At 44.5% G+C, this 22,518-nt stretch overlaps 1 protein-coding gene across 1 annotated transcript in view; it reads left to right on the forward strand.

Moving 5' to 3' along the window:
- SLC9A2 (solute carrier family 9 member A2) overlaps positions 1-22,518 on the forward strand; it is a 100,850-nt gene that overhangs the window by 51,785 nt on the left and 26,547 nt on the right. Inside the window, exons 4-5 of the mRNA XM_025932751.2 lie at positions 15,853-16,070; positions 16,470-16,672. Of these exons, the coding sequence (XP_025788536.2) occupies positions 15,853-16,070; positions 16,470-16,672 (421 nt within the window). The remainder of the gene's footprint in view (positions 1-15,852; positions 16,071-16,469; positions 16,673-22,518) is intronic.

Here is a 22,518-nt window from a genome sequence, read left to right on the forward strand (position 1 = left end):
AAAATGGCTAAATCCTCCTTCAGATAGGAGAATAAGCACCCAGTATTTCTTAGTTGATGTTTTCTTTCATGGATTCATCATTCCTTAGTCTTCCTTCTCTTGAGGGTACTTAAAATGTTTTCCATTTGGGGGCACCTGGGTGGCTCCGTCGGGTAAGCGTCCAACTTCGGCTTGGGTCTGATCTCACCATTCATGAGTTCAAGCCCCACATCTGGCTCTGTGCTGACAGCTCAGAGCCTGGAGCCTGCTACGGATTCTGTGTCTCCCTCTCTCTCTGCCCCTCTCCTGCTCACACTCTGTGTGTCTCTTTCTCAAAAATAAACACTAAAAAATTTTTTAAATGTTTTCCATTTGTTGTTTCAATTATTCTAGCAGCATTGTGCAAAGACAGTAGACGATAGTAAATATAAGTCCTGTCTTATGAATGAGTAAACTGAGACTCAGGTGGTAAAAAAACATGGCTGCAGGTGAGTCTTTGTAAGCTGGTCCTGGACCCTTGGACTCCAGTTACCAGGCCAGTCCAGCATATGTCCCAGTATACATTTAAAAAAACTGCACATTTGTATGACAATTTTTAAGTGAGACTTTAACAGGGAATTTCCAGAATGATAAGCTCAGAAATGAAGTCTAGGAGTGGGCCAAGCTAGCTGGACGGAGAAGTCATTGCTGAAGATGTGAAGGCCGTTTTTTCTCTCCTCATTTCTCTGTGTATGAGTTGGTAATTGTCATTTTTTTCAAACATTGAGAAAAATAGGAAAGCATGCCTTTGTTTGCCATTTTATAGCAACTGTCCTGGTTTCTCTTGATCAGCCTGCCATTGGTAGCATTTAGAAGACCGTCTCTTTAAGAGACAGTCATATGGAATCATAGGCCAGTGTGCCAGAATGTTCCTGCTTACAGAATATTCATGTATTCTGCTCTTCTCCAAATATGGGGCAAAAATGAACACTCGACATTGCAGGACATTCATAAAACCTTACATATGTACATATATACATATATTTGTATGTATGTGGAAGACAAGCTCCTTTTATTAATTTTCCTAGACTTGTCTCATGTTAGTGAATGTTTTCCTTAGTGTAACAATGTGACTTGGAGCTTTAATAAATCAATCTGGATAATGCAACCAGGATAAATAGTGCCCCCAAGTAATCTGTTATTACACACCCTCCGGCCTGGCCTCCATGCAAATCCATTTGGTCTTAAAGCCTGTCTAAACAGAAAGCAAGCAGATCACATCAGCTTATTTCTAGTTTGAACTTCAAATCCACTCCCATCCCAGCGCTCATACCTTTCCCTGCGCACACTCAAAGAAGAAATGGCCTTTGAGAATTGACTTCGTCCTACAGCCGGCACTTTGAGTCAGTTATTGGTTTCAGTGCAGGCCAGCTGGAGCTCTTGAAGCATCACAAGTAAAGAATGGGTCCCCAGGTCCCAGGTCCCGGCGCCCTGTGGCTCCCATGCATGCATACTGCAACGCATGTCTACCTCCTTCTTAAGCTGTGTTGTTCTATAGCACTTTTCCATCTTGCATCCCTCTAACATTTCGGAGTATAGAGACGGACAGAGACTCATTCTGCAGCGCCTGGGTGGCTCTGTCGGTTAAGCGTCTGACTTCGGCTCAGGTCATGATCTTGTGGTCTGTGGGTTCGCGCCCCGTGTCGGGCTCTGTGCCGATAGCTCAGAGGCTGGAGCCTGCTTTGGATTCTGTGTCTCCCTTCCTCCCTCTGCCCCTCCCCTGCTTGCATTCTATCTCTCGAAAATAAACGTTAGAAAAAACTTATTCTAAATAAGCAAGGTCTGGCTGCAGTCACCCTGCTGTACGCTAGATCCCATAACTTACTCATCTTATAAGGGAAGTTTGTACCCTTTGGCCACCGTCACCCATTTCCCTCACTCCCTCCACCTGCTCCCCACCCCCTCTGCTCTCCACTCCTGCTAACTACTAGTCTGCTCTCTGTTTCTATGACCTTGGTTTTTTTTCGATTCCACACATGAGTGAGATCGTGCAGTATTTATCCAGAGTGGTGTAAGCACTTCATGAAATTGCTTGGATTTATTTTTATGGTTTAAACTGTTTCACGAAACAGAGTCCAACTGACGAACTGCAGAGTTTGCTTGGTTTTTCAGAAGAAGGGGCAGAACCAGTGGGCTGTCACATTTTCCCTGAGTGCTGTCCAGTGTGGTGACCACCAGCCACATGTGGCTTTTTGAGCACTTAAAATGTGGCTAGTCTAAATTGAGATGTGCTCTAAGTTTAAACTAGACACCAGACTTTTAAAATTTAGTGGGAAAAAAATTGTAGAAACGCTCATTAATGACTTTTATATTGATTTCAACTTGAAGCAACAATAAATAATATAAATAATTGTTGAGTGAAATCAATATATTATGAAAATTAATCGCACCGATTTCTTTCTGCATTTTTAAAATATTTATTTTTGAGAGAGAGAGAGCATGCACATGAGTGGGGGAGGGGGCAGAGAGGGGGGGGGACAGAGGATCCAAAGCAGGCTCTGCGCTGACAGCAGAGAGCCTGATGTGGGGCTCGAACTCACGAATGGTGGGATCATGACCTGAGCTGAAGTCTGACTCTCAGCTGACAGAGCTACCCAGGCGCCCTTCGTTTTACATTTTTAATCATGGCTACTAGGAAATTTAAGCTCGCATTATATTTCTATTAGATAACAGTATTCTCTAGTGCTCGCCATTAGTTTTTGCTGTTTGGATATTTGAAGATGTTGAAATATATTTTTCTTCCGTCTGATACAGTAGAATAAAAAAACAGGGCAAGAAAAGACGGAGGTAAGAAACAGAACGGAAATGCATTCCCTTCATGGATGTTTATAAATCATGCTGTTTATAAAGAAGATTTCTTTGAGAGTAAGGAAGGTCAGAAAGCAAGAGAGGAATAACAGAGGAGAGGGCAGAGGGTTCTCCTGAGGTGGCTTGTGATGATTAAGAAGTCAACTTAAAGCCCCTGTGAGGAAAGGAAAATTGTTACCCTAAGGTCCACATTCAGAGGCTTTGAATAAACTCTTCACAACATGGCCAAGGGGAGTGACTGTTCCTGAGAAACAGTTGATATCGCTACAGGAATGAGCGAAGTCCATTAAAACAGATTCCCTGGGGTTGGGTACTTTATGTTTTTCACAAACTGAAATTGTAAAATTCAGTGTTCAGAATAATGTGTTTTCACGCCTCATCTTCTTATACGTAGAAACATTAAAAACATTATCATAATCATCTGTATGGGGAATATCATTCATAGAGGCCATGAGTTCTCGACTACAAGAGTGGCATATGATTTCGGTCACACAGTTTGTCATTCGGCATGTTCAGGGAGGGTAAGCATGCAGCAAGTGGCCCAGGGGAATATTTCGTGGCAGTTCCTGAAAAGAGTATGAAAATTAAAAAGAGGGGTCACAGTGAATGTCACCACAAGTGTGTTTCGTTTTGTGAAGTGCACTTTATGGATTTCTCTTTTGAGAGCAACTGAATAGAATGATAGAACTTGAGGCCTGCCTTCCTCACTGGAGGGCTTTGGTGGCTCCTTTAGGCGTGTCGCTTTCACACATCTTTATTTTAGGGAACGTGGTTGGTGTCGGCCTGCTACATTTATTTACATTACGTGAAACTTTAACAGTTGGCTCCTGAATTAAGAAATCCATTCCCTGAGATCTCTGATGAATAGAGGTTCTCGATAGTAACCAGTGATCGGGTAGTACTGGGGTTACTGTCACTTTGCTCTTTGGACTGTTTAAGTCTTGTTTGTGTTTTTGTCAAAACAATCACAGCACACGCCGCTGGGTTACTCTTGGTCCAGAGCTCGCTACTTCACGTGGTGCTTTCCGCTTCCATGTTCTCAGGTATAAGTAAATTGCAATAGTAAGGCTAAAATTATTATTATTATTATTTTTTAAGTTTATATATTATTAAGAGACAGAGAGAGACAGAGCATGAGTATGGGAGGGACAGAGAGAGGAGGAGACACAGAATCCGAGGCAAGCTCCAGGCTCCGAGCTGTCAGCACAGAGCCTGATGCGAGGCTCGACTCACCAACCGCGAGATCATGACCCGAGCTGAAGTCCAATGCTTAACCGACTGAGCCACCCAGGCGCCCCTAAAATTGTTTTCTAGTAATATGTAGGCCAAAATGTAAATGTAAGATTATAAATCAGAAACGTAAATGTTGTATAATTGCTGAGAAGCAGTTGCCTTCTCTGTTTTAATGAAAAATGAAAATGTCGCAGCAAACTGATGCTGAAGGAAAGCATGCAGTTACTTCCCAGCTAGTACTTCTGAGTAGGACACCAGCCTTTGGCCACATGGCTCGAATCAGTGTCCCGTTCCCTTTATGAGGGAATTCAGCAATGGGGGTCAACATTTGCTCTTTCAAGAACAGGACAGGTGCCCTAAGGAAAACCTGATTCTCTTTCACCTTGCTTTAACAAACCTTAGTGTACTTCTTTTTTTTTTTTTTAATTTTTTTTTTTTAACGTTTATTTATTTTTGAGACAGAGAGAGACAGAGCATGAACAGGGGAGGGGAAAAGAGAGAGGGAGACACAGAATGTGAAACAGGCTCCAGGCTCTGAGCTGTCAGCACAGAGCCTGATGCGGGGCTCGAACTCACGGACCGTGAGATCATGACCTGAGCCGAAGTCGGACGCTTAACTGACCGAGCCACCCAGGCGCCCCAAACCTTAGTGTACTACTTAGTAGTTGTCTGTGTGGGGGAGGAAGCTAGCCTGAAATGAACCCAGAGACTTCCTCTCTTGGTGCCCTTGGCATGGGGCAGCTGTGAGTAGCTCCTCTTGATGCTCTAGTATTTTCTGTCAGTGTGCCCTGTCCCTCTGTTGCCACTTCCTTTATGCCAGTCAGACATGAGGGCGTTTGATTCCAGGGGATCTGGAAAAGTGGCCAAGAATCTTTTTCCCACATGCACCCTCGCAGTTAATCCCCGGCTATTTAAGGTAAATAGAGTCACCTGGGGTCCTCGTAAGCAGGAGCCCAGCTCAGACAGTAGAGGGAAGCTCTGTGTGAGCAAGGGAAACCCAGATCAAACCAGATTATTGGTCACCCAGTGAAACCCAAAATCAAACCAGATTTATTTGAATAGAGGTTCTTGTAAATCACTTCTTGATGAGGGCAGGTGTAGATTTGGCTTTGGGTTGATGGGACCCGAGGCCAGAACCCCCTCTCTCTCTTTTTCATCTTACTCTGTGTGATGGCTTCCTTCTGATAGGCTAGCCATCTCTAAAGCATCAAGCAGGGGTTACAGACAGATCGGGCTTTATTGCTCTGCGACTCTTGTCACTAAAGCGTTCAGGGAGTTCTACTCTGCCAGCTCCTGTTAGAAGACATTTCAAAGCAAGGACCATGATTGGATCAGACTGTGTCACATGACCAGCCCTGTGGTGGGAGAAGTACCGGAAGAAGGTGTCGTGAAGTTAAACTTAATTCGAGTGTGACCTGCCTCTCGGTCTGTGTTGACCACAAGTTATCCAGGAAAGCTCAGTCCTTTGTAGTATAGTGAGGGTTGGACTGGTGACGTATTGAGTTAAGGCCTCAGTGATGAAGAGAAGGGCATTATGTGCCAAGGGTGATGTGCAGCAGAGAGCTGCAAGGCGAAAAGCTTTTCTACCTCCAGGGAATGGAACCCCGGGGTGATGAGAAAGGCGGTAGGTGCTTGGTCTCGCCCTGCTTTGTGCTGTAGGCAGTTGGGAACCTTTGGAAGCTTTGAGCAAAGAGGTGACGCAATTGTGTTTCTGTTTCATAGTGAAGACTGGAGTGCCTCCAAAGCTTTCTTAGGCCATCACACATCAAACTAGTAGTATTTTCCTAGCACTCTGGGGTGAAAGCTGGCAGGCAGTCATGGCCTCAGGCTCACTGGATACCACCCCCCCGGGGCAGAGGATTCGCCTTCTGGGTGGGAGGAGAGGGAACAGCTTCTGGCAGCAGAGTGAAGGTGCCTAGGTGGAGGCTTGCCTGGACAAGAATGTGTGCCGTCCAGGCAAGAGAAGATAGAACCTACACCCAGAACCAAGTAATGGAAATTGGGAGAAAGGAAGGAGGGAATAGGTGGTGAGGTTTAATTCAGTCCTTACATCTCATGTTGGCCCTTATTTTCACTCTCCAATAACATTGTAAATAAAATGATTCAAGTTGCAACGCTTGTTCTCGTTCAACATTGTAAATAAAATGATTCAAGTTGCAACGCTTTTTCTCGTTCATTCTTACCCCACTGAACCCTCTGCCTGTAACCCCTCCTGCTTTCCTCAAACTTTGATGTATTTAGGAATCACCTGGAAAGTTGTCTTACGTGTATACAGAATCCCAGGCCCCAGCTAGAGATTCTGAGTCTGTATAGGTCTGGGATGGGGCCCAGGCATTTATGTTTGTCCCAGGCTTTCTAGTCATTACAGAGAAGCTATATTTTTATGAAAGAAACGCAAGGCCTTTGCCAACACTCCCCAACTAGAGCCAGTGGACTCCGTGGGTCCCTTGATGCCTTGTGTGTCACTATACTATTGATAATGAACTGTGATTCTTTATGTGTTCTCTCCACAAAATCAACCCTCACTCAGTGAGTGACCTATAAATGTTAGTTGACCTGAGTTGAAAGCCTATAAAGGAGAAGAAACAAAAGACGTGGAAAATACACGAAATGGGCAAGACTACACGAATAACCAGGCATTTACAATAGTTTAAGTTTACTTTTCTTTGGTATTTTAAGAAAGATTGCTCTGCTCTTAGACTCGGATCCTTCTTTAAAAACAAATTTTGCTTGCATTTTCTCATATGTCAAACTCTCTCTCTCTCTCTCTCTCTCTCTCTCTCTCTCTCTCTCGGTTGTCAGGTTTTGTAGAAGAGGCAATCCATTATATAGTAATTCATGCCCTGGAATAATTAATTTACCTCACATGAGTGAGTACTTTATTCTGAGAACATGCAGTGTACCCTGAGTCACCACGAGACCTGGCTTTAATCAATACAGAGAAAGCTTTTTAATTGTCCTTTGTCACTGCTAATGCTTGACACTGATTAGTGGAGTATGCTTTCCTATCTGGCAAAGTCTTTATTGAGAATATGCAGTTATAATTTGGACCGTATTTTTCTGCAACTGAATCCGTACTTTTTAAGTTCACATGTGGAGATAGAACAGGAGCCAAGAACTTTGCAACATTCTTTTTATCTGTTTAACTCCAATAAGCAGTTCAGATTACAGAAGAAGTCTCCTAATCTGGGAATGGAAATTAGAGAATTGACCACTCTTCAGAAACATACAAGTGGGGTACCTGGGTGGCTCAGTTGGTTAAGCATCCAGCTCTTGATCTCAGCTCAGGTCATGATCTCACAGTTTGCGAGATCGAGCCCTGCGTCTGGCTCTGCCCTGATAGCACGGAGCCTGGGATTCTCTCTCCTCCTCTCTCTCTGGCCTTCCCCCACTTGTGCTCCTGCACTTGTTTTCTTTCTCACTCTCTCTCAATAAATGAACCTTAAAAAAAAAACGTAAAAGCACTTGTATTTATAGACTGAAGTCACTGAGGCATGGCATCACCATATGTACATAAACACAGACAGGGTATGCATTCCGTATTGATGCTGGTCCCTTTCGTCCTACAGATCACAGCCATCTAAATGAAGGGTTCTGGACCTTCATTAAACTAAGCTCAGCCAGGATTATTTGAACATGCAACTCAGTACCATAACATGAAGTGAACCATGGTAAGCGTGGTTGAATGCTAGCCCTGCTCTCTCAAAATCTACATTCTGGTAGAAGGAAATGAACGTCCATGGAAGACTGGCTTCATGGACTGCTGGGATGGAGTCTTGCAGTACAGAGAAAAGGATTTGTTGGAATTTTGTATTCAGAAATAGTCAAATGACAGGTCCTCTAAATACAAAGTTTGTTTTTCCCCCCAAAGACTCTGTTGAGATAGTATTAGCTGGCCTGAATTTTGTGTATGCTGTATTTAGCATGACGTAGTGATGAAGAAAACCTCAGTTGCTGGTGAAGGTAAAAACCACTAATTGTAGTGCTTTAGCTTCTCCGCCTCTAAATTGGTGATAATCACCATACATTTATGTTAAAATGTAATGTGAGGTAAGGTAATAACAAAGCAGAAAACACCAGTGAATTCTATACATACCTTACCTCCATGTGGCCCCACAGAATGGAGGCCGACACCTGTCAAAACACGGACACATTTTGGGATATCGTATGGGCCAGGTAGGTGCTACAATGGATTTTACAAACAGAATGACCAACCATTGTAGGAAATGAGTTGACTCCAGCCTCTAGGTTCCTGTCCCTCCAAATCTGGTCTCCGCATTTCCTTCAGAGTTCTCTTGATAAAACACAACATCTGTGCACACCAAACCAACATCTCTGTGAACAATTCATCCCTGGATCCAAAGTAGTCATTGATTTGAAACACATTAATGACCTGCTGGACACTATGCTAAACATTGATGACACTTTTTATTTATTTTTTTTTCATCATGAAACTAACAGTTGGGTTGGGGAAATAGGCATTAAGTATAAGATCAAAGGTAGAATCTCTCATTTTTTTCCCTCCAAACTTTGGAATAAAGTTGAAACTCCTGAGCATAACATATAACCGTGTCATTTATCATTATCTGGCCCCTAACTCCTTTCTTTTGACATTGTCATCTCTGGCTAACCAAATCATTCCTTGTTCTCTGAATATGCCAACTTTTTTTTTTTTTCTTTTTCATGCCTTCATACACGGCCACTGCTTTTGCTCGGCTTACTTCTTCCTGCTTGGTGAGCTCTTCCCTTAGCCATAGAGATATTGCTCAAATGTCTCCTCCTTTGTTACAGGTAGAGTGATTTCCTTCCCTGCACTCCCAAAGCCTCATTTCCAATCCCCATATCTGGCACTTGCACTGTTGTATCACGATGCTATCTTTGTGTGGCCCTTTCTCCTCTGAGACTGTGAACCTTTGAAAATAGAAGCTGTGCCTTACTTGCTTTTTATCTTCCTAGACCCCAGCACAGAACTTGACCCAGAGTAAATGCTAAGAAAATGTTGGTTGATCTTAAATTGTTCTTCATAATCATATTAGCAAGCTCTGGAGACTAGGAAAGAGAAATGTGCATGGGAAGGAGGGGGATGACTTAGTGACATTGGCTTATAAAAGTAAGGCTCTATTGCAAATTCTAAAGGCCAATGGTTTTATATTTGATGGAGCTTTAGAGTTAAGAGATTCAACTAGAATTTTCTAAAACGAGCCTGTCTAGGTTATTATTTTGAATTAAAAAAAGTTTAATGTTTATCTTGGAGAGAGAGAGACAGAGAGACAGAGAGTGAGTAGGGAAGGGGAAGAGAGAGAGAGAGGGAGACACAGAATCCGAAGCAGGCTCCAGGCTCTGAGCTGTCAGCACAGGGCCTGACGCAGGGCTTGAACTCACGAGCTACAAGCTCATGACCTGAGCCGAAGTCGGACGCTCAACCGACTGAGCTACCCAGGCGCCTCTGTTTAGGTTATTATTTTGGTACGGATATTATCTGTCACACTGATGTTCAGAATGAGGATGAGAAGGCATGGATTTCAGGCATGAAATCGTCATGTGATCCCATGCTGATGGAGGAAGGAAATCTTAGTTCTCTGTAAGGACATTGCTACAGTGACATGCTTTGACATGACCCTGTGCCCAAGGACACTCCTGGCCACACACTTCAGAGCCAGTGAGGCTGAAGACAGACACCAGCCTGGACCATTACCACCTCATAAGTTTCTTGTGCCTGCTTTCAGAAAAATGAAGAAGATGCAAATTTATGGTGCCAAGACTGTCAGCTGCAGATGATGGTCTTTGCAGCGAGGAGAGAAGGTTTCTATTCTTCTCAGCCGCTGGGAGACTGTATTGTGTTTGCCTCCCTAATGGGTCGTTTTGCGTACTTACGAGATGATTGCAGTGAGGTGTTTTGACTTCAGGTCAGAGCGTAGCGCAACAAAAAACCCCTTTGCGATGAAAACACCACTAGGCCTTTGCTTGAGAGGCCACGTGCATTATTAAGCTGTCCGTGACACGCCAGAACAGGGACACTTGGAACTTTTGTCCCCAGCCTGTAGAGCACATCAATGTCCTAGACGTGCCCACACTTCCTGAACAGGGAACTACCGGATGCCGAAGCCTCTGGTACCTGCCAGACACTCTCCCTCCAGTGTCTCACTGTGCAGGTAGGAAGTGGCATTAAGTTACAGTGACGTGTCTGGCAGACATGAGCATCACTGTGGTGTCGTGTTAAGGACACAAAGCCATGGAAATTGATACCATGGACATTCATGTAAAATTCATTCATGTCTTTTATTCTTACACCAAAGCTCTATCTCTTTCATAATTTCTGAATAGAATTTTTATTCAATTGCTCCCATAATGAACTGGAGCTTATTCTTTGCCTATATACGGTTTACATTTTGCCCAGTGACTGATGGGAACGTGATCTTAGAGGGAAATGTTTATCATATTCACAAAAACAATATTCTCCAGCCTTTTAAAAATCACTTTTGGAATGATTAAAATCTAATGCCAGGAGGGAGAGAGGGAAATAGGGGTAGTAAGAAAAGTGTAGGGATTTCAACTCTGTAGCTGATGTTCTATTTAAAAAAAAATAAAGCGAGGGGCGCCTGGGTGGCTCAGTCGGTTGGGCGTCCGACTTCGGCTCAGGTCATGATCTCGTGGTCCGTGAGTTCGAGCCCCGCGTCGGGCTCTGTGCGGACAGCTCAGAGCCTGGAGCCTGTTTCAGATTCTGTGTCTCCCTCTCTCTCTGACCCTCCCCTGTTCATGCTCTGTCTCTCTCTGTCTCAAAAATAAATAAACGTTAAAAAAAAATTAAAAAAAAAAAGTGATTAGAAAGAGCTGGGTAGTAAGTATTTTGGTGTTTATTCTGTATATTCGTATCTAAGCTTAAATGCTTTATAATAAAATCATTGTGAAGCACCCTTTGCGTAGCATTAGATAATTTCAGGAAGTAATGGGACCATTATAATTTATTTTTGTTACAAATTTTCAACTTGACAACAATGAAGAAATGCTCACTAGTGTGTATTGCTGTGTGTATGTCTTTTTTGTATAAAAACGTATGCTTTAGATTTTTAATCAGCTTAATCTGGCTTTTGCCTTCATTACTTTCTATTGGGTAAATCTTACCTTTTTAAGTCGGGTTAAAGAAAATCTAAAATATGGAAGCCGAAGGTGTTCAGGAGTGTAGTTAACAAGTGGCTTCTATTCGGGAGGGGGCGCTGGTGAGATGCCCTGTAGACTTGCTCAGAGAGATGCTCCTTGCCATTCTGTTCTCCTCAGGCTCTCTCGCCTGCTAGTGGACATTCCAGCCTTTGATTCAGGTTAGCGTGGCAGAGCTTCTGTTGGCCTCTGTCACCAAGCACACTTGAGCAACTCCGGTCACGCTCATCCAGAAACACGCACTTGACTGTGGCCACCACACACCTGCTCAGTGACGGCCCCCTGAAGATTCTCATCCCCAGACTCTCCTTGAGAATATGGTACCTTCCATGGCAGAAGGGACTTTGCAGGCATGATTAAGTTAGAGCCTTGAGATGGGGAGATAACACTAGATGGTCTGGGTGGTCAGATCTGATCACATAGAACCTGAGGAAAGGATCGTAGAGTCGGAAGCAGATGGCCAAGGAAGTTGGCATGACCGGCTCGTGAGTCCAGACCTGTGAGCGGCCTCCAGAAACTAGAAAAAGTGAGAGCAGTCTCTCTAAAGAGCCTCCAGAAGGAATACAACCCTATCAGTCAGTACCTTGATTTCAGCCCAGTGAAAGTGGTTTTAGACTGCTGACCTCCAGAAGCATAAGATGATGAGTCTGTGTTGTTGTTGCTAAGTTCTGGCTAATTTCTTTTTTTTTATTTTTTTAAAATTTTTTTTTTCAACATTTTTATTTTTTATTTTTGGGACAGAGAGAGACAGGGCATGACCGGGGGAGGGGCAGAGAGAGAGGGAGACACAGAATCGGAAACAGGCTCCAGGCTCCGAGCCATCAGCCCAGAGCCCGACACGGGGCTCGAACTCACGGACCGCGAGATCGTGACCTGGCTGAAGTCGGACGCTTAACCGACTGCGCCACCCAGGCGCCCCTATTCTGGCTAATTTCTTACAGCAGCCATACGAAGCTCATACAGAGGGGCTTATACTTGAGACAGGATGAGCAAGGGCTTGGCAGAGGACTAAGACCTCTTCCCCATCGGAGGTAACCGGGCTCACAGAGAGCAAGGGTTACATCCTCAACAGTGCTGGCTTTGAGTCAGACTGCCTGAGTAAAAATCCTGGCACCACCATTTATTAGCAGTGTCATCTTGAATAAGAGGGCCTCTGTCTGCCTTTGTTTTCTCATCTGTAAAATGGGAATGATAACAGAACTTGCTTGAGAGGCTTGTAATGAGGCTAACTGACATAATCCACACAGGGAGCTTGCATAGCACCTGGCACAGCAGGGGTGCTATAAAGGTTGCTTGTTATTATACAAGCCCTCGGCTATGTCAAAGGCTTTGCTGTGTGTTTGTGGTTGCTGAATTTTACTAGGTTATTTAATAAGGCACTCTTTCTTTCGGGAACCACGTGAATTATGCATTCCTCCCACATATAAATCTAAAAGAAGTACCCACTCGTTCTGGAGACAGTGACATTGTAGCTAAATGCATGGTTCTTGACCTGATGGGGTCTTTGTTTTCTTTTAATAGGGGCACAAAAATAAATATACATTTTTTGTGTTTAAAAAAAAGGTCTTTTTCTTGCAGTGAAATATGTTCATGATTACCCGTTTAGGTCTTGATTCAGAGAGCCCTTAGGTTTGTGTTCTTTACCTATCCTTGTGCTCACAGTAGGAGGATTTTCCTAAAATACCAGCCATCTTCTCAAGGAGGACTACACGCGGTGGTTGGGGGCAGGGTGCATTCAGGGTCCTTGTAGCTTTGAAGTTAGAATGTGGAAAACTTCACAGATCATGGCCAGCAATTGGTTTATGGCATGGTGGAAGGCGGACAGCTCACTCAAATTCTGTCTTCCTTCATTCTGGAACACCCTCTCTCATAATGAAGTCATTTGGTACTTTCTAGTCCCCATGTCTCTGTATATTTTTTTTATCACTTAATTTACATCATGATAAGTGTACTCTTTAATGCTCATCCCCTATTACTCTACCCCCCCCCCCCCACCTCCTCTCTGGTAACCATCAGTTCTCTAAAGAGTCTGTCCTTGGTTTGCCTCTTTCTCTCCCCTTTTTTCCTTTGCTCATGTGTTTTGTTTCTTAAATTTCACATATGAGTGAAATCACAGGGTATTTGCCTTTCTCTGACTGACTTAATTCTGCTTAGCATTATACTCTTGTAGCTCTATCCATGTTGTTGCAAATGGCAAGATTTCATTCTTTTTTATGGCCAAATAATATTCTGTTGGATATATATATATACACACACACACACACGCACGCACACACACACACACACACAATAGTTTGGCTATTGTAAATAACTCTGAAATAAACATAGGGGTGCATGTATCCCTTTGAATTAGTGTTTTTTTTAAACGTTTATTCATTTTTGAGAGACAGAGCGTGAGTGGGAGAAGGGCAGAGAGAGAGAGGGAGACACAGAATCTGAAGCAGGCTCCAGGCTCTGAGCTGTCAGCACAGAGCCCGATGTGGGGCTCGAACCCACAAACTGTGAGATCGTGACCTGAGCCGAAGTCAGACGCTTAACTGACTGAGCCACCCAGGCACTCCTGAATTAGTGTTTTTGTATCTTTTGGGTAAATACCAAGGAGTGCGATTGCTGGATCATAGGGTAGTTCTATTTTCAATTTTTGAGGAACCTCCATATAGTCTTCCACGGTGGCTGCACTAGTGTGCATTCCCGCCAGTAGGGCACAAGGGTTCCCTTTCTCCACATCTTTGCCAACACATGTTGTTTCTTATGTTTTTGATTTTTAGCAATTTCTGACAGGTGTGAGGTGATACCTCATTGTAGTTTTGATTTGCATTTCCCTGATGATGAATGACGTAGAGCATCTTTTCATGTGTCTGTCGGCCAACTGAGTGCCTTCTTTGGAGAAATGTCTGTTCATGTCTTCGGCCCATTAAAGAATTTTTTTATGCTTATTTTTGAGAGAGAGGGAGAGAGAGACTGAGCATGAGCGGGGGAGGGGCAGAGAGAGAGGGAGACATAGGATCGAAAGTATGCTCCAGGCTCTGAGCTGTCAGCACAGAGCCTGACCCGGGGCTCGGATTCACGGACCATGAGATCATGACCTGAGCTGAAGTCACGCTCAACTGACTGAGCCGCCTAGGCGTCTTCTGCCCATTTTTTTTTTTTTTTAATTTTTTTTTTCAACGTTTATTGGGACAGAGAGAGACAGAGCATGAACGGGGGAGGGGCAGAGAGAGAGGAAGACACAGAATCGGAAACAGGCTCCAGGCTCCGAGCCATCAGCCCAGAGCCCGACGCGGGGCTCGAACTCCCGGACCGCGAGATCGTGACCCGGCTGAAGTCGGACGCTTAACCGACTGCGCCACCCAGGCGCCCCTTAAATAGATTGGTTTTTTTGGGGTGTTGAGTTGTAGAAGTTCTTAATATATTTTGGATACAAACCCTTTGTCAGATACATAATTTGCAAATCTTATCCCATTCAGTAGGTTGCCATTTAGTTTTGTTGGTTGTTTCCTTTGCTGTGCAGAAACTTTGTATTTTGATGAAGTCCCAGTAGTTTATTTTTGCTTTTATTTCCCTTGCCTCAGGAGACATATCTAGAAAAAATGTTGCTACAGCCGATGTCTAGTATCTGTGTCTCTTTAGATGGAACCTGGGATGAGCTGTCATTGGGCTCATACTGAATTTTCCTCTGTGGTTGCCATCTGAGTGGTCAGGGGTAGCATTCCAGACAGAGAGATGAGCTTATGCACATGGTGAGGCAAAAAGACAATAAAGAACAGGGTGTGGTGGGGAAATTACAGTTGAGCCATATGGTGTATGCTGGGTGGAGAGGCTGTGTGGGAGATGAAACTGGAATTGGCCACTGAGGAAAGAGTGTGAAGAGCTTTGGACGTCCAACTTAGGAGCATGAACTTGACCCTAAAGCCCTTCGCTCACCAGAGTGTGCACAGGTGCTCTATTAAAACAGATCTATTCCGAGGGGAAATAAGGGCTCTGTAGTCCCAGAGTTTTGGAAATGTTGGAGGAAACAAGAAAAAGGGCTTCTTTCCTCTTGGAGTTTCTCTGAGCCTATAAATACGTTGGGAATTTTCTAGAAGCACATACAGTAGATAGGTAGAAACGAGACCCGAAACTAAGGCTTTGGGATAAAAAAGAGTAAGTGGGTCTGGGAAATATTCAGGATGGAGGGGTAGAAGACAATTGGTGACCAATTAGGTGGTGGGGTAGGGGGCACCGAAGAGGTGTGGCAGGGGAGAGAAGGCCAATGCCACTGCAGTTTCAAGTTCAGGGTTTTAGGCAATACCTTAGCATTTTAGGCACTGGAGGCATAGAGATGATGAAGCCGGTTTTGTGGGAAGACGACAGGTTTTGAATTTATCGTGGACTTGTTTTTGTGATGCTGGCAGGTGCCCGTGCCCATAGACTACAAAGCTGGGCAGAGCTGAGACGTTCAAGCCATAGGTACTGATGAAGACCTCCAGGGACAGTGGGGTCCGATGACGCACGTCACGTTCACTTACACCGGTCAATCAATAACACTATAGTGACTGGCAGAAGGGTAGCGCCGCCATTGAGCCCTTAAGTGCTGACACTCATATTCTGATTAGGATCCATGTCATGTTTCAATAGGAGCTGCATCTTTTCTTGCAGAATCACCGCCTGTGCAATGACTATGAATAAGTATGTTGAAGAAAACGTATCTCAGAAGTCCTACACGACCATCAAGTATTTCATGAAGATGCTGAGCAGCGTCAGCGAGACCCTGATCTTCATCTTCATGGGCGTGTCCACCGTTGGAAAGAACCACGAGTGGAACTGGGCCTTCGTGTGCTTCACTCTTGCCTTCTGTCTCATCTGGCGAGCGCTGGGTAATGGTGCTTGTTTCGCAAATGAACACTCAGACGAATGGGGCTCGCTTCTTCTTGTCCTCCCTTTGGCTGCTGCTCCTTCGTCTTCTTCCTTGTCTTCTCCCTCGCCCTCTCCTCCCCCTCTTCCCCATTCCTGATAGATGCTTTCCATCCCCAAGTACCTTCGTGACTATGCTGTAAGTCAGACTAACCTCTCTGGGCCTCTCTGAGTCCACGCTTTCTCCCGTTATCCTGGAACAACGAGGACGCGTGCCTGAGAGCGGAGGTGCAGGGGAAGATCGTGGGACTTAGATTAGATACCCTGCCCGTGTGCCACAGAAGCGCAGAAAATGAGTCTTCCTAGTCTCACGTCCCGGCCTCACACAGTCTGCTCTCTTTGGTTTTGCTTTTTGTTCTCAGGTGTCTTTGTCCTGACTCAGGTCATTAACTGGTTCCGGACGATTCCCCTGACCTTTAAGGATCAGTTCATCATTGCCTATGGAGGGCTCCGAGGTGCCATCTGCTTTGCGCTTGTGTTTCTCCTACCTGCTGCTGTGTTTCCTCGGAAAAAGCTGTTCATTACAGCTGCAATCGTTGTCATATTCTTTACTGTCTTCATCCTGGTGAGTAAGTTTCTTTGTTCCGGCAGAGTCTGTCTGGTTACCAAGAGGAGACCAGATCTTTCGGGCTATCATAATGTACTCCTTTTGCAGGATACAAAGTGGCAAAGGTGGGTTGGAACTTTGGCAGTCGTGACGTTAGGGAAAGTGCTATCTTCTCATGTCACCTGATGGTACAGGACCCTGGGAGAATCCAGTTTGTTCGCTTGCCCACCCCCCCCCCCCGCCCCCCTCACAGGAATTCTTATTTAAGGAAACTCAGCTAAGTGATCTAAGCTTACTACTGGAAACTTATGAACTGAGCTTGCTAACCCTTGTCATTTGTCTTACTCTCTGACCTAGTAAATGTGCTCGTTAAATGCTACTTGTGTGATGACCTTCCCACAGCAATTTGACATTAGTTGACTGCATAGCAGTGTGTCCCTGCAAATGATGGGCGGTGTGAATACATGTTTAGTATCAGGAGGCAGAAAGTGTGGTAGGAAGAACACGGGCCCGTGTCAGGATCCTGACTTCGCCAACCAGTGTCTTTAAGTTAATGAGCCAGCCCTTAGGAGATTATATTTCGCAGATACTCACTTAGTAAATGTGTATTGGGACTCCTACGATGTGCCAGACAGTGCTCTGGGGGCTTAGGATCCGTGACTGAACAAAACACAGAAATATCTCTGTCCTTGTGAACTTAGCATCCCAGAGGGGATGGCAGAAACTAGACCCCAGACATGGTGAGTGAGTAAATTATAGAGTATGTAAGAAGGTAAAAGTGCTATATAAGGAGACGTAAGGGCTCAGGCGAGGGTGGAGTGGTAAATGACAGGGAGTTGCGGTTCTTTTTAAAATTATTTTTAATGTTTATTTTGAAAGAGAGAGAGAGAGCATGTGCGCAAGTGTGGCAGGGTCAGAGAAAGAGGAAAGAGAGAATCCCAGGCAAGGTCCACACTGTCAGCACAGAGCCCGATGTGGGGCTCAAATTCACCAAACCATGAGCTCGTGACCTGAACCAAGATCAAGAATTGGACGCTTCACCTACTGAGCCACCCAGACGCCCCAGGGGAGTTGCAGTTCTAAATAGAGTCGTCACGGAAGGCGACACTGGATCAAGTGACACTGGATCAAAGGCTGGTAGGGGGTGAAGGAATTAGCTGAGCTGAAGAACATTCTGGGAAGGGAGGACCATAGGTCTGCAGGCGATGTGTTCCTGGCCAGTGTGGCTGGAGGGATGGGGGATGAACACGGTGAGGGATGGGAGATGAACACAGAGGACGCAAGGTCTTTGGGTCTGAGCAGCCAGGAGGGGCGACTTGCTCTTAAGTGAGGAGGGAAGGGTGTGGGTGGAAGGGATTGGACTCAATTACATGCAACGCCGGGTTAGGGGTGCTGCGTAAACCTACAAGCAGAGGGATGAGCAGGCAGGGTCCTGAGCCTGGGATTCAGGAGATAGCTTGGTCATCTGCAGAGAGCTGGTGTTGGAAGCCGTGAAACCGGACATGTTGCCAAGGGAGTGAACATATATATCAGGGAAGCCAATATACGGGACCAGCAACTGGTCTCTGGGGCAGCCCAACTCTAAGACACTGGGGAGAAGAAGGAGGTAGCCAAGGACACTGAGAGCAAGTGATAACGACAAAGGGGGAAACCCAGGAGGTACTTTAAAAAAAAAAAAAAAACTTTGTTCAACAGTTCATCGCAGAATGCTTCCTAGCTGCCTCACTCAGGTCTAAGCTCTTCTTATAGTATCTCATTCGATCCTCATAACAATTCTATGGCACAAAACTCTAGGACTCACTGTTACTAACCCCATATTACAAAGGGGGAAACCGAGACACTGAGCCTATGCTTAAGTCGCTTTCCTAAATTTACACGCATAGTAAAAGGTGGTGCAGAGACCAATTTGGTCTTGACTCTCAATAAAGTACATAATAAGCATTCAGTGTTGTGACTCACTGGGCTCCTTTTCCTCCCGCTGATCAGTTCCCCCAAAAGCAGTTCATCCTTCATCCGTTCATACCTCCCAGTGCTGGGGACAGTGGGTTGTCCTGTCTGAGGAATCCTGGAGAAGAATGCCTTGGGTGACCCTTTCCTAAGTCAAGAAGTAGCCACTTTTTGTTACTGTCTTTGTCCTCAGCACCTTCAGACTGCTGGTACCCATCAGGGATCCTGTGCCAGGTACTCAGACAAGGACTTTCCTCTGTGCATTATCTCATCTGCACAATAAACCTTTGAGCACGAGCCCCATGAGAGAAAGGAGACTGACTCAAGGACACACATAGGTGAATGACAGAAGCTAAGGTTAAGCCCAGGACTCTGACCCCACAGACGAGCTCAGAATGACTGAATTCCATTGACTTCACTCAGAGAAGACATTACCTATCAGATTATGATTCATAACAGTGCCGGTTATAGTCACACATACTAGTTGTGGTTCAAATATCCCATGTTGGCTTGAGTCCCCTTCTTACACTCAGTGAGTCACCTGGGGGTGTACAGGAGAAGCAAACTGACGTTGTCTTTACCTCTTTACTGTGGTGTTTACAGGATTCTTGTAAAAAGTCATCCAATTTGCTACCCCCACACGTTACCTGAGGCAAAATTGTGCATTGAATCCATTTTGCCTTGAGCGTTTTAATCTCTCCGGAGCATCCATCCTGGGGCATCTGGCTCGAGGGGAAAAGTCAGGCGAGAGTGAGTGAACTACTGCCTCTCCTAGGCCAGCTGCCCTGTCCTTAGCACTCCTAGCGAGCCCTGCCAAGGCTTAGTCAGTGCTCTGGACTCCTCCGTGCCCTCAGAACTTAAGGTGTCGAATACAAAAATAGAACCAAGTCAGCCTGGGGTAACTAGGAACTAGGTCATTTGGAGATGAATATATCAGCTGCTATTAATTACCTACACAAGTGCTTCTCAAATACCTATAGTGCAGAACCAGCCCCCTCCCCCGACATCAGGGGCACATGCTTTTGTAAAATATAATGAAAAGGACTAAGGGGCGCCTGACTAAGGTGGCTCAGTCAGTTGAGTGTCCAACTTCAGCTCAGGTCATGATCTCACAGTTTGAGAGTGCGAGCCCCCACCGGGCTGGCTGCTGTCAGCGCAATGCCCGCCTTAGATCCTCTGCCTTGCTCACTCTCTCTGCCCCTCCCCTGCTCACACTACTCTCTCTCTAAAATGAATAAACATTTAAAAAAAAATGACTAAATAGGAAGATGTAATTCAGGAGAGGACATACAAAATACAACCTCAGATGTTTTAGTTATTAGAGTCAACAGGCATAAGATTGCATTTCTACAATCAGAACAAAGATAACATAGGCAAAAGGAAAGTATTACAGAAAAGTGAACAGTTATTCAATGAATGTGTGTATATAGGTGATTAATATAGAGTGCCATTATTATGCTTATAGTATCTTGGCTTTTTGGAACTGTAAATCAACCAAAAGATACAGGTGAACTTGACATACCCATATTTAAAGCCTACACACCCAGTTTGAATGAACAGCATGTATATCCAGACTTAACTGCGATTAACAGAGTTTTTGATGCGACAAATGAAAAAACACTGGCCACAGACAGAATAGTTTAGATGTATTTGCTATATTTGGTATAGTAGGTATATCAAATTAACCCTTCAGTGATGGAGATATTTGGGGGTCAACATTTGGGAGTCTGTAAGCATACACCATGGATAGTCTTCTCCTCTGATTCGGCTTAAGGATAACCTGGCAAAGCTCTCTCTGATGCCCCTGAAGGAGAGGAATTTCTATAGTTCCATACTTCCCATAATCTTCCTGTCACTGTTGTTTGCCCACCCTTTTGTGTGCACAGATTGGAGACTAATGTATCTGGCTCTTTTTATTTTTATTTTTCAATTTTTTTTAATGTTTATTCATTTCTGACAGAGTGGGAGGGCAGAGAGAGAGAGGCAGACACAGAAACCAAAGCAGGCTCCAGGCTCTGAGCTGTCAGCACAGAGCCCGATGCGGGGCTTGAACCCACAAACCATGAGATCATGACCTGAGCCAAAGTTGGACGCTTAACCTACTGAGCCACTTAGGCCCCCCTGAATCTAGTTCTTAAGAGCCTCTGGGTTATGAACACACACATGCACACACACACAAATGGCACACACACTTCCTTAAGAGAGGATATTTTTTCCAGAATACATCCATAATTAAGGGACTCAGGGAAAGAAGCCTGGAAGAAAATACTTAAGTGGATTAAAAACATACCAGAAATAATTATAATATATGCATAAAATTGTGCCTTCTGATTAAGGGCTATGCATTCTTTCTCAAATGACAACTTTTATGTTGATGGATCTATCATGAAACTTCAAAATGCCTTCCCCCCTTATTTCACTATTTCTTATATGATGAGCGCCTCCGTTCTAATACTGTTGAGTTATCAGCACTATATTCTAAAATAGAATTCCACGTGACATGGTTTATTGTGTGACACCAAGATTTATAAGGGGAATTTTAGCGTTCCTTGAGTCATGGTGATAATTAGAGAAGGTTGCCTCTTTATGAAACACATTAACATGTTACCAGAGTACAGTCTTGCTTGTGGAATATTGAATGAGTAAACAATCTGATCCCTTGAGCATGTGAATTCATTTTCTTTTAGATAAGATAGGTAATGATACATAAAATATAAGCTGTCTCTCCTGTTTTAAAATTATATTCAAGATTGGGGATGAGGTAGAGTCCAGTAGTAGAAAGCACAGACATTGGGGTCAGGCTGTCCTGGCCAGTCTCTTTCAGTCTCCACTGCAGATAAGTTTTGTTGTAAGTCGTTGTTCAGAACCGTAAAGCATCTGAGATTTTACCCTGTTTGCAAGTTAACAAGTTTAACCTGCTTGTCAGATTTCCACGGATACTTGCAGACCACTCCATGAATCAGGGAAGTCAGAGAAGATTCTGACTCGTGAATCAGAGACGAGGGGCTTTCTCGCACATGGCCAAAGGAGTAGCCGGAGCTTCGTGTTGGTTTGTGTCAGTGTTCCATCCCCCGGGGTTTCCCCACAGAGGACTCACAATGGAGGTCTGCACGTGTGGTGCATGGCAGGAGACGGGACACAGGCACTGAGCTTGAGGCTCTATCTCTCTCTGTCTTGAGGGGGATATTATCTCATCCCTCAATGTTGCTTGTTGCAAATGCAACCCTGAAAAATGGCCTGGGTAAAAGTGGCTGAGGCCCCGCGTTATTGGTACCCCCTGCAAGAATGGGTGGGACACTCAGGATCCGAGGTGGGCTGGCCTTTTTCAACAACAAGTATCTCTGCTGACTTAGCTTCTCAAACTGGCCCAATGATGCCAACTATTTTATAGATATTGCGAGGACCTTCAGGTGTGCTTTGATTTGTTAAATGAATGGTCATATTTAAGATACGTATGTAGTGTAACAGTGACACCTTCCATATTTAATTAACATACATCATTACTAAGTGAGTGGGGAGGGGGCTATGAAATTAACAAAAATTCATTCTGGTCCTGCAGTAAAATGACAAGATGATCGGGAATTTTTAAGATAAGAAAAAAAAAAAAAGTAGGTGAATAATTTAGGATGTGGGAGAAAGCACAAAGATAGTTCCAAGGGTTTGTGACTGAGCAACCAGGTGAGAGAAGGCAATGTTTAAATTAATACCGGGGGTGGGTATTGGGTTTGAAGGGTGGGGAACCAGGTGTTCAGTTTTGGACATGTACATTTTGGATATGAATATTTGCCTATTAGACATCTAAATGGAAATATTGACTAGGCAATTATATATATGGGCCTAGAATTTATGAGAAGCTGTCTCCTCACTGGGAGATAGAAATTTGAGACTCTGGTATATACATGGTTTTTAAAGCATGA

Source organism: Puma concolor, chromosome A3 (genome assembly GCF_028749965.1).
Source record: "Puma concolor isolate L17-30 chromosome A3, mPumCon1.1.hap2, whole genome shotgun sequence".
NCBI lineage: Eukaryota > Metazoa > Chordata > Mammalia > Carnivora > Felidae > Puma > Puma concolor.